General features: G+C 36.0%; 1 protein-coding gene across 5 annotated transcripts in view; it reads left to right on the top strand.

The window, feature by feature from the left end:
• LOC149555557 (anthranilate synthase alpha subunit 1, chloroplastic-like) overlaps positions 1–13,691 on the top strand; it is a 165,264-nt gene that overhangs the window by 93,068 nt on the left and 58,505 nt on the right. For all 5 annotated transcript variants that reach the window (XM_089829672.1, XM_089829671.1, XM_089829669.1 and 2 more), the window contains 2 exons: positions 8,334–8,414; positions 8,578–8,664. In XM_089829672.1, coding sequence (XP_089685798.1) covers positions 8,334–8,414; positions 8,578–8,664 — 168 coding nt within the window. The remainder of the gene's footprint in view (positions 1–8,333; positions 8,415–8,577; positions 8,665–13,691) is intronic.

The raw sequence follows: 13,691 nt of genomic DNA on the forward strand, positions 1-13,691 counted from the left end.
CATGTCAACCTTGGAAAGATGCAGTGATCACGGAATATCAATCTATCTTAAAGAATGATGTCTGGGATGTTGTACCTAGACCTAAAAACAAATCACTTGTTTCTGTAAAATGGTTATTCAAAACCAAATATGCATCTGATGGTAGCATTGAAAAACACAAAGCCAGATTTGTTGCCAAGGGACTCTTTCAAAAGGTTGGAATTGATTATGAAGGGACTTTTGCCCCAGTTGCCCGATTTACTTCTGTAAGAGCCATTATTGCCATTGTGGCATCTAAAGGGTGGAAGAGATGGATGTCAAGACTGCTTTTTTGAATGGTGTTTTTGAAGAAGAAGTATATATAGAGAAGCTTGAAGGTTTTGCTACACATGATAGAAATCTTTATGCATGCGGATTGAAGAAAACTCTCTACGGCCTTAAGAAAGCTCCCAGGGCTTGGTATGAAAGAATAGACATATATCTTTCCAAACTAGGATACTCCAAAAATGGGGCTGATCCTAAAACATATTTCAAAATAGCTAATGGTGAGATGTTAATACTTGTTCTGTATGTTGATGACTTATTAATAACAGGTGAAGATCATCTTATTGCAAATTGCAAGCAAGAACTTGTGGCTGAATTTGACATGAAAGATCTAGGTCTTCTGCATTATTTTCTGGTTCTAGAAGTGTGGCAAAAGAAGAATTACATTTTCCTAAATCAAAGAAACTACACCTCTGATATCTTGACTAGATTTGGTATGATGAATTGTAAACCTTTATCTACTCCGATGTAAACAAATCTTCACAAGCATAATGTTGAAGCAACAGATTGGGAACCTATAGATCCTACATACTAGAGACAGATTATTGGATCTCTTATGTATTTGGTAAATACTTGTCTTGATATCGTTATGCTTCTAATGTGTTAAGTCATTTCATGTGCAAACCTAAGAAAATACACCTAATGGTTGCCAAGCATATTCAGAGATACTTGCGTGGTACTATTGGACTTGGCTTGAACTGTGAGAATATTGAGATACAACTCTAAGGGTATTTTGATTCCAACTGGGCAGGCAGTTCCATTGATCGTAAAAGTATTACAAGGTGTTGTTTCAATCTTGGATCGGCTATGATTTCCTGGCTTAGTAGAAAACAACCAGCAGTTGCTTTAAGTTCTACTAAAGCTGAATATTTGGTTGCTTCCATAGGAGTTCGTGAAGCAGTGTGGCTGAGGAAGTTACTAGTTGGACTATTTGGGAAGCCTTTGAATTCTACAGTGATTCACTGTGCTAATCAAAGCTGCATCAAACTTCCAACAAACCCAGTCTTTCATAATCGATCGAAGCATATAGAAATCCCTTACCATTACTTAAGAGATATGACAAACATAAATGTTTTTAAATTGGCTTACATCAGTACTATAGAACAAAATGCCGGCATATTTACCAAGCCACTTGGAAAGCTGAAATTGGAGTATTTCAGAGGCAAACTTGGTATGAATAAATTGTAATTGAAATTTCTGAGATTAAATCTCAATGATATGTAATTTATATTCACGAATATTTATTGTGAAAATATTGTAATATTGTTTTATGTGTTATGTCATGAAAGGTGACGATCTTTCATTTGATAGATGTGTGAGGTCGCTATTGTAAGATAACGATCTTAGCAATAGCTTGACCATGTTATCATGATAGATTCCATTAAGTTGTTGTCGTTGATTGTGCCGGAAATCATGATACAATGATTATTGTGTTGTGTTCTTGATCAATTGTCATGATAGACTACATTAACTTAATGTCTCGGAAAGTGCCAGAGATAGTGACACCTCTTATATTACTATAGACTATATTAACTTGATGTCCCAAAGATTGTTGGAGATCATAATACTTATATTGAGGGAAACTTTTGTGGTGTTTCTAAGATCAAGAGTGTTATCTAATAGACTACTCTTGTTTGTCCTGGGAAGTGCCGAAAATCAGATAACTCATATTCTAATTAAGTGTTATGATTGATACTCACATTTATTTGTGCTGGGAATTCACATTTTATGAGATAATTATGCTAGCAATATCCTCCCTCTTAGGGAATATTGAAATATAGCTTCCGTCAGATTGATGTTCTCATACAATTATGATGATTTGATATGAATAATAAATAGCAATTATGTATGCACAAATATATAAATGCACACACATGTAATGAGAGATGCTTTATTAACATATCATAATCACTGCAGATTACTGCAGTATTATCTCAGATCAAACAGAGTCTGAGATCACTGTCAATTGCATTATGTAAGGATACATGATGATCGGGGTTATTAATCACAAACCGCAATTCACTTCAGAGACCGATACAAATGTTATCGACTAACTAATATTAGTTAAGGAAAGATTATGGCACATAAGGTCATGACCCTTCGTGGGTCATACCACGTAATGGTCATGTCCTTACATGACATGACTTTTGGTCTTCTAATTATTTGAGTAGCAAATGCAGTTTGGTATCAATAAACGTGGCAATATCCATATCTGCATTCAATACGAGTCAGCGATAATATTTGGGATTCATACTAATTCAAGTCTGCTCAAATACATATAAGGAACTCACATTCCATATTCAGTCAAGTTCACAGTATGCATATATGTATCAGTATTACTGTTAAACTATTTGCAACAGTATATATATCAGCTCGGATAAAGTTTGAGATACATATGATATGAGTCTGATCACATATATATTATTCTTCAAGAAGTAATACCAATATGCACATCTGTGATAAAGTCATTATCGCAGACAATTTGAAAATAAAAGACTATTAAATTCTCTCTATCAACAATTCATATTCCATAACACAAACACATGTTTTAAATATGCAACATGATGCATGTAAGTCATATTGCAAGCAAAGTCAGGGTCTCCAAAGGCATTTATGTGCACCAAGCCAAAATCACACTCTTGAGATGTGAATGCAAGTTTTAAAAAGTCGACAAACAAGCATGTAGTGCAAAATTGGGGTCTTTAGATGTGATTGCATGTCACGTATTCACCCTTAGGCCAAAATCGCAATCTCAAGATGTCGTTGCATGTTTTCAATATGCAATGCATTTGCATGCATTTACATGTATTCTATTTAAAAAAATAACATGTAATGGAGTTGCATCACATAAGTTTTCTATTTAGCACATGTCTAATTGATTATTGAGCAAATATAACTTAAAGGGGTCAAATACACTATATAGTTTACATATTATCTGTAAATATATTCAAAAAGTAACATTTCACTTAAATGTTTTAAAATAAAACATTAAAGTAAATCTCACCATTAAATTAGACTATATAGTGCATAAAGTCACTTCAAGTGAAAAATCAAAAAGCAACTTAACATCAAAGTATAACATAAGGTGCACTATAGTCACTTAAATCACTTAAGTGATAAATCAAAAGTGATAAAGTAACGTAGAAACATAACATAACGTCATTTTAAGTTATATTTTTCAGAATGTGCAACTCAACAATAGAATATAACATCAATATTATAAATATGCAATTGACCTTGGAGAACCCACTTTTTAGACACTAAAACCTCGATATCATTTGGCTAATAACTTCGATTAAGCCCCAAGTGATATCGAATTGAAGGGAAAACCGAAAGCAAGAAATTGAAGGAAATTATAAGATGAAAACAATCTAAATAACACTCTAAAACACAAAAAGGATTTTGAAGACCTCAAAAATCAAATATAGGCTAACAAATTGAAAAAATGAAAAAGACTTCACGATAGCCCTCAGCAAAAGAATTCATCATATCAGTCGAGAATGATTGGTTGATCAATTTGGCCAAACAAATAATGAATTAACTCAGAGAAACATGAAACTCTATTGGAAAACTTTTGTACTGCTACCTACATTTTGTAGTGACAAAATATAGGACAACAGGTGGAAACCAATATTACATAAGTATCTTAAACCTCGACCAGGACCATTCAAGGTACATGCATGCTTGGTTGTGTATGCTGCATAAACTTTTTCTTTGCTGCCTTTTCCTTGTCATAAATCTAGGTTTATATGGAAATATTTGGGTTTGCATGGAAGATGACCAATCAACATAGGACAACAGGTGGAAACCAATATTACATAAGTTTCTTAAACCTCGACCAGGACCATTCAAGGTACATGCATGCTTGGTTGTGTATGCTGCATAAACTTTTTCTTTGCTGCTCGTTGCCTATCTTGCTTGATCACACAAGTAATTTTTCCTTGTCATAAATCTAGGTTTATATGGAAATATTTGGGTTTGCGTGGAAGATGACCAATCAACATGCCCTACTTAATTGTTAACTTTACCAAATCAATTTTAATAAAATTGCAAATTCTATTTTGTTTTACGATTACTTTTGTTTATTTACAAATTTAAAGGAATCATCTGATTTCACTTAGTCAAACATTTGATCATTGCTCGATCAGAAAATGATGAACATAAAATGACAATAATCAAATGTAGAATCTGCTAGTGCAGATTTATAATATACTCGGATCCAATATGATTTGAAATAGATGATAATCTATCTCTAATAAGATCATATATAGAGTCTTAATCAGATACAAGAGTGATGATTGTTTTCCAAAAACATATGAAATAATAATTTATCTAAATACAAATACTATGTATGTATGTCAGTTCATAAAGTGGACAGATATACATGCACATATGCATATAATCAAATCAACAATCATTCCTATATCTGATTGAAGCATTTATTTATTCAACACTCCCTCTTAGCTAGGGAAGATAACCAAGTATGTTTCACAATAGGCCTATACATTGTGAGACAAGATATCACCTTACTCGTGATAGCAGAGGATATAATATGCTCAAGAATATCAAGTCACGTGACATTCTTCTTATATATTGAAGCTATGGTATGTGCACTGACATCAAGTGGCATGATGTCTACCATAAAAAATCATGGCATTTCCACTAAAACACTTATCCACCATGGTTATCTCACAAAGAACATAATGATTTTCAATTGATATCAAGTCTCATGATATTTACCAAATTGTCCAAGAAATAATATCATGACATGTCCACGAATATCAAGTCACATGGTATCCATCACAATAGTTAAATAATTATTGTAAAGTCGTCACGTTACAATGTTAAATACAAGTGTTCATTTATTGAAAGTTCGCCACCTTTCAATAATGTACATAGGCTGCTTGGTGTCACCACTGATTCTCTCACGTGTTGCTGTCATAGCGTCACACACATGATATTCCACCGTTAACCATGTCATAGGGTGAATCCATCATAACTACTTCCATAGGGTGGAACAAAGGTTTCACTTTAAGCTTCTTTCTCACAAAGAAGAATTGAGTAAAATATATTTCAAGAAATCACTGATGCTAAGACTCCCTTGGAGCAAGGGCATCGTTCTCCATAACTCCAAGCTAGTCTCAAAATGCACAAAATTTATTTTGGTAGGAGACTTGGTGAAAATATCAGCCGTTTGTTCTTCAGTGATAATGTACCTTCTCTGGAAACCATTTCCATGATCTACTTCCTTTAAATCACTATGATCAAATTCGTCAAAGATCCTCTTGGCAGATCTTCTAGCAACTCCTATTTTGATCACAATATTATTCATGGCAGTAATTTTTTGTACCCAAATGTACTTGTTTGATTCCATAGTAACATGAGTGAATGTAGTAAGCTTTCAATTATCACCAAGCTTGGCGACACAAAACATTCATGATAACGTGGCTCCTATCTGAAGCTCCAAGTACATGCATCAACCTCTTGACCTTCTTGTCAATGTTGCCTTGGACCTTTTCTGAATGTGATATCAAACTTGTGACCTTGTCTAGGGTTTCCTCTAATAGATTGTCAGACTCCCTTTGAATCTGATGTGCATCTTCAATTCAGCTTCATAACTTGAAGTATTCTTTCGTGAATGCAGGCTTGGTGACACCAGACATTCATGATAACGTGGCTTCTATCTGAAGCTCCAAGTACATGCATCAACCTCTTGACCCTCTCGTCAATGTTGCCTTGGACCTTTTCTGAATGTGATATCAACCTTCTGATCTTGTCCAGGGTTTTCTCAAATTATTGTTAGACTCCCTCTGAATCTGATGTCCATCTTCAATTCAGCTTCATAACTTGAAGTATCAAGTTTTTTTTTCGCGAATGCAGTTTCTTATGCTTCTTGACTCACCATGAAAACATTCCAAATAGTGGATAGAACTAAACTATCTCGATGGGAAATGTTAATCAATAAAGCATACAAGATCTGTCATCCCAATGTTATAGCTTGAAGTAATGAGTATTATTCAAGGGTATGAAATACTTATCTCTAATGTTGGCACATCACAAAGCTAGTCTAGAGCAGGGTAACAACACTGCAGTAAGATTCTTTTCTTTACTATCTTGCTGGTTTCAAGCAAAGCACCAAGAATGTCACAACCATGTATTGTATATCTACTATCTGCTCCTTGATTGCTATAGCTTTCTTGTCACTAGAGAAGTCATCTAGACATGATCTTCTCCCTCTGAACCAATATAATCCTTGATTGTCAACTACAAAAAATCCTCTGGCTACTCCATAATAAGAGGAAATCCAAGCTCGGGGAGTATACATCTATCATGACTTAGGTGGTAGCAAACATCACCCATGCAAACATCACCTCCCTGGATAGGATCTTATCCGTAGAATGGAACATCTAGGGATGGAAAACATCACCGTACTTAGCATCACCATGAGGCTATCAATATCCTGCTTAATGTTTGATCTGGTTATCATTTTCAATCTGAAATCCTGGATTAGTGGCATTTAGGTACTACAAACCACTCTTTGTTCATCCCCTTCACACAAGTGTCTACTTAATCATTATGGTACTTAACCGCTTCCTCCTTAATGGTATAGACCTCCCCTTTGTGGTACGGTGTTTCAACAGCCAACTGGATGACCTTTAATTGATAGCACGGTATGAGCACCTTTTTTCCGCATTTGATCCCTTTCGTTTGAGCATTATAGTTTTTTGCACATTTGAGTACCAGCTTCGCACATTGCATTATTGGAGGAAAAGCAGTTGTCTGAATCCCATTTTTCTCTGTTATCGTGGCCAGCCTTGAATTTGGTTCATTTGTCATCCTTTCCTTCACTTGAACCATATTGAGATATCCAAAGTTCGTGTCTCCAATCTTCTTGTACTTAAGAGTGAAAAGTGATTTCGACATGGTGTCCTTGGTGCCACTCTTCCTTTGAGCTTGCTTAGCCTTTTCTGAAGCAAGAGCCTTGGTGTTGGACTATATGGCCTCAAATAGGTGCCTTGGAATAGTACATAAAAACTGATGAATACCTCACAAAATCAGAGTTAGAGGAGTCCTCCTAGCTCAAATTTGTATGTCAAAACTACTAGCAGTGATATCCTCAGTCAGGTTATATATGTTGATGATTTCATAATCATTCACACATTGGCATCTTTGATTGAGGGAGTCAAATAGAATTTATGCCAGTTTTTTGACATGACCAACCTTGAGCTTCTCCACTACTGCCTAGGTGATGAGATTTGGCAGCAGTTTCATTGCATCTCCATCTCTAACTATGTAAGGGTTCTGCTAGATAAAGTCAGAATACGGGACTTAAAACCCTGTATCTTCATCTCTATGGAGTTTGCTCTACAGTTTGTGGTCAAATCTAGTTTTCCTATTGAGAATGATTCTGCATTTAAGCAACTAGTGGGCTCACATCGCCTTATATGATTCCTAAAATGGTTGCATGATGTTTTGTATCAAATGTATATGCATGAGAAATTATTAATAGTTGGTTCTTTACATTTGTCCATAGCTTTTGTGATTATCTCAGTAACTTATGAAATCTCTTTGATTTTCATCTCATGAAAGGCAATATCACAAATTATCAGAAATCTCTTATTATAAAAGGTTTATTATTCTACTACGTTGATGTGCAGTCAGTTGTTTTCCATTTCATGGTGTATGCTGTCTAAATTGTAGATGGACTCCATGGAAAATTAATACTTCCAAGAAATGTCTTTGCGTTTAGCTGCAATCATAATCTGTTGATAGTTAATCCACACGCAAATAACTTGTTCAATATAAATAAGTCAAGGACATCTTGGATGTTTTGTTTTGAAGGGAGTTATGATTAAATTATTGCAAATTTGTGCCTTGTTTGTTTTCACTGTTGTCATTTCTTTGTAATTGAAACGTACAATTTCTTAAGTGGGACTTCAAAAAGTCAAAAGATAATTATAGAAACAGTACACGTTTAATCATTAAGCTTTTGTAGCATGTAGCCTCATCCCATTGTGCCTTGGAAACAGATTTCAAAGCCTGGATCCGTGAAGGTGGAAAGACTTATGAATGTCGAGCGATATTCTCATGTTATGCACATTAGTTCAACAGTGAGTCTCCAATATCTTATAAGATCTTTTTTTCTTATTGAAAATGGCTTAAAAATTATTTTCTAAAAAGTGATATATTTAAATTATTTGCTTGATATGGCTGTTATTACCAGTAGATTTGTTGCAAATATTCTGTCCATTAGTTTCATTATTTTTTTTTCAGGTAGTTGGAGAATTGCGAGAAGATTTAACTTCATGGGATGCACTTCGAGCAGCTTTGCCTGTTGGAACTGTTAGTGGAGCTCCAAAGGTTGTGCTCTTTTAAAAATAGGCTAATGAAACTTATCATCTGTCATTTTGCACTTGGAAGCCTTTTTAAATTCAATGATTGAACTCACAGTCGAATTCACATGGTTCAAAATACAACAGTTCAATACAGTAAAACTCAATTCTATTTGCATAAAGATTGAATGATCATTCTACAAAGATATTTTTTTATTTCAAATGGTCATAAGTATGACCAAGAGAAAGTATAAGATGCATGTCTGCGATCAAGTGATTATCCTTCAAGTACAGACTTCTTTCTTAGATGATTGAGTCGAAATAGCCCAAAAGCCAACTAAGAAATGCAGAGTTATCAATGCTGAACTTGAATCTAGTCCAAGAACAAAAATGTAGAGCTTGTCTCCAGAAACCAAAATGAATGCCCTCAATGAATTAAACCAGAAAGAAAAGGGATGGTTTGGAAGCCCTTTCATGTAATGCCTTGCTCATGGTGGCAGTGAGAGTTACTCTTGCCACCCCAGCAAGTCATTGTCCGAAGGTTCAACATATTTCTTAGGCTGATTCTGAAAAACAATATCATGATAGCATCAAGTCATATGTGCGTTAGGAGCAACATTGTAATTTTTTTCTTATTGGTAAAAATATTTTTCTATTCATTTTGAAAGAAAAGTACATGTTGTCCTTACAGCTGTACATAAAATACTAAAAATCATCATCCCTTCCACTAGAAATACTTGACTACCTATGATATTTCATAGCACTGTTTTTTAGCCTTCAATTCAAAAGAATTCACACAACCACCATAACTACCTACATACATTAAATTCCATTGATTCAACAGAAGCTATTTACTATGTCATGCCTATGGGCTTGATTCAAACATATGATATTCAATATCTTTCCACTGTAATCACCTTTCTTCAGTAAGTTCCCTTGGTTTGGCCCATCATTCTCACAACAAAGGCAGCGGCAACATATTGCTCTATTTTCCTAACCAGATTGCAGTTGCTGTTCATTTTAACACAAACCTTGCACAAAACCCTAGACAGAAGTTCCACACTAAGAATCTACCTTGCTGTTTCACCTACACTGCTCGCCTTAACACATTCGCACCTCCTACTCGCCTTCCCTTAGTGATTTGTTGTCTGTGAAGAACCTGCTAAGGATAGTCTTGTTCTGTCTGGTTCACTTCAAATTCATGACGTCGTATAGCCATCTTGAGACTTTCCTAGGTTGTTAGCTCTTTGATTTTATAGTCTTCTTTATCCACCCTTCTTGGCCATTGATCAAATGGAACCACACCCAGTTCTTCAGCTTCCTCCAGGTCCTCAATCCCTTATGCAATAATCAATCCTACTCCTGGGATTGCCTACTCTAGGATTGAGTCCATCCTATGCAACAGAGTTTCCTCAAAAAGTGAGTGCGTCACTCAATTTCAAAACCTCCGTTCAATTCCAATCCCCAGGATAAACTCATGGATATGATATCAACATTTAGCCTTAACGCATGTTTGGCTTCCATGAGTGCTTTCCCATCGTGTTAAACACTGCTTCTATCACATCCTGTGTGGGCATTTCAACAACCATTTTAATGCTGATCTTTAACTGGGCCAAAAACCCCCTTCATTTTAGCTGTGAACGTGGCCTCCATGACTGGCCCCCTTACCATTTTCACATCCAAGGACAGATTTGAATTCAAAAGCATATTATCTTATTCAGTCCAGCAATCCTATATCAGACCTTCGATGCATGCCTAAATTTATTCTGAATGCTGTCCTCCTTGCGACCTCAGCATATGCAATAAAACCCCAACCATTGTAACTTAAAGATCAATGCATGTCACAAATTGAAAAATTTGCCTATCTTTAATCCAAACAAGGCAGCAGCAGGATGGAGAGGCTAGCCTGCGAGATAGTAGAGGCATACAAAGGCGCCTACTGCGCCTATTATGTTTAGTGACATGTGGAAGCCAATCGAGCGGCGGTTGAGAGGTCCAGAGAGGTCGAAGCACAGTTTCGAGAGGAGTTAGCCAGCCAGTTGGCTAAGCAGCAGATAGATTGGGCAGCCAAGCGAGCAATGCTCTTACAGGATAAGGAAAGTGCCAAGGAGTTAGTGGAGGCCACAACCGAAGTGACAGTGAGTAGGGTGCCCTATGCACAAAAGGAAGCATAGGCTATGGAAGCAACACTTTTGCAGAAGGAAGCTATGGAGGTCAATTCAAGGACACAAAAAGATTTATGCATTTGCACCGACCTAGTTTATGAGCTATAGAGGATACTGGACACTTCGGGGATGCACCCTCCTCCCTCTTTGTCTATGTTTTTGGTGTACTTAGTAGTTGTCTCCAATTTTGTAAGCTATTAGGAGATGAGCTTTTCTTTAGGGGGAATTTTTTGTCAGGAAAATGGGTAGTTAGACAGTTAGTTTACCCGAGGGAGTTACACAGGTGCAACGATTCATCTCGCACCCCCTCGGACTCTATGCATTATTCCTTTTGATCAAGACATGGTTGTAGGGAATACATTTGTGTTTGGTTACCAGGCAATGAATATAATACTATTCTCTTCTCTTTACATTTTGTGTTGAATACTTTATTTCCTGCATGCAATTAATCTCTATTACTCCATAAGGGTAAACATCCATATAAGATTTGTCAAACAATGGGAATGGAATATTGGTTTTTATTCCCCTCCACAATGTAAAATTCCCACTTATTCCATTTTATGGATTTCTTAGTCACTATTAATTCCAATGAGAGACGATCATTCATGATCGATATTAACTTTTAACACTGTTAGTCATCAACCTCTATATCTGAAGCAACCATTAGATAACTCCAAACTTCAATTAGCCAATCAGTCCAAAGTATTTGCAGATATAAATGCTTTGTTCTCTGCAATGAATAACGTATCCAATATTGTGAAAACAGTTAGCCTTCCAAATTTGAAGAATCTATACGGAAGTAGAAGCAACTCTGCACACATGAATAGAGCCAGAGTGATCACAAATGTGACCCACAACTCTCATAAAGTTTCCAAACACTTAATTATTATAGATATAGTCTTTTACAGAATTGTAAGCAACAATTTTCTTTGTTCACCATGGTTCTATTCTGGCAGATTAAATTCACTTCCTTCGACATTCCAAAAGTAAAGAAGTCTTCTTTCTCTTCAGCAACAACTTAACATGGCAGTTCAATTCCTCAGTCTCAATTCTTCTTGTTTGAGACAATGTTTCTTCAAGGAACTGTACCATACTTTGGCATGCATGAATTTCTCTTCAATATCTCAAGTTTCAACCACAAATTTAACAAAGTTCCTTTATACTTTCTCACAAACTCCATCCTTTCCATCCTCTTATACCTGCTGCATATAAGAAAAAAAGAAGTGATGCAACCATTATCTGCAGCCACTATATCTGATGAAAATATTTGCCATTATTTTCAAAGGGATACCAAGAATGACTCTTTCAGAAGTATAGATAGAGGGTGTAATGTCCCCACTATTAAGGTTAGTTTGGGACAAGTGATACCTGCAAAATAATGGTTAGAATCACAACAATAACAAACAAACTATATTATTTTACTCTCTAATTTAATCCCAATCTTAAGGATGTCTCTAGGTTAGGCTTCCTAGCTCATAGCTACCTTGCTGTCTTCCTGGGAGCGCACCCCTTAAGATTCTTCTTGGACGGGCATCCTCTGTCCAAGGCTAATCACATATGCATATGTTAACATCATCAGAATATTCTGGCACATTGATTCTCGGTCATGGTGGACAGTGAAGGTCTTAATATCTCACATGCCCCATGCTTCGAGTCTCATTAATATCCATGGTGCTAACCCCATAGGTTAACACAATATTATCCACATGTATGATTCATTAATATAAATAAATTCATAAATATAATTAAACAAATATAATCCATAAACATACCTTTCTTACCTTCTTCTTTTCTTGGTCCATGTGGCTCTATCCTTAGTTAGCCCGTCAATGAATTATTCCTTCTGGATTATCTCAACATTTACTTTCCAAAATTCTTCCTTTTTGTTGTCGGTAAATATTGTGTAGCCGATAGGTAGATTAGCATGTAGTCAGTAATTATTGTGTGGCCAACATGTAGCCAATGAGCCCTTCAGGAAGGTTCTTCAGAATGGTATATGTACAACTTTGGATCATCATTGTAATCATTACTGGAAGCAGTATGTAATCTCTTTGGCATAGATGCGAATAATAAAAGGAGTACTGCTGTCACATGTTCTTGTTTATTGTTTGTATGCATTAATCTATTTACCCCATACGGTAAACACTTTTCTAATTACAAGGAAAGGACAAAATATACTTTTTTGTTTCTTCTTTTCCAAGAGTCACCACCTTTCATAATACAAATCCTTTGAAAAGTTACAACACTCCATAGTTAATCCTTTCGAAAAGTCACAACACTTCACAAGTAAAATCCTTTGGAAAAGTCCAATACTTTATAATCAAAATATTTTTGAAGAATCACAACCAAAGTAACGTAACTACGAGGGCAAAAAATTAAAAATCAGCTGAGTTAGATGAGTCAGCCGAGTCAGCCGAGTTAGCTCAATCAGCCCGTCGAGCTAGGGTCACGAGTCATTTTGACCCGATTGAGGTAACTTGACTCGTTGATGCAGATGACTCGGCTGACTCGCGGCGAGTCTCGTTAGTATGGTCACAACTGTTCATAATTATGACCTTTTCAAAGGTTTGCATCCTTTCAATATCATTGATACCTTTTCAGAAAGTCACTTCCTTATTTTCTTCATAATACTTTCCTCTTCCATTTTTCCTTTTCGTACTCCTCTTTTCTTCTCTTTAAAATAATCTCTCCTCCCTTTAATATCTTTATATAAGGAGTCATGTCTATATGTTAAACATCTCTTGACTTTTCATTAGATTTAGTTAATTTGGTCAAAAACCTGAAGCACTTGGTGCGTGTACACACCCAGTGCAGGTGTGTCACGCACCCAAGTACCCCGCTGGCCAAAAATGCACTGCTGCACCTCGGCGGCACCGGTCAAGCACCCGGG

The sequence above is a fragment of the Cupressus sempervirens genome, chromosome 5, assembly GCF_028749045.1.
Source record: "Cupressus sempervirens isolate cs-2001-9-10 chromosome 5, ASM2874904v1, whole genome shotgun sequence".
NCBI lineage: Eukaryota > Viridiplantae > Streptophyta > Pinopsida > Cupressales > Cupressaceae > Cupressus > Cupressus sempervirens.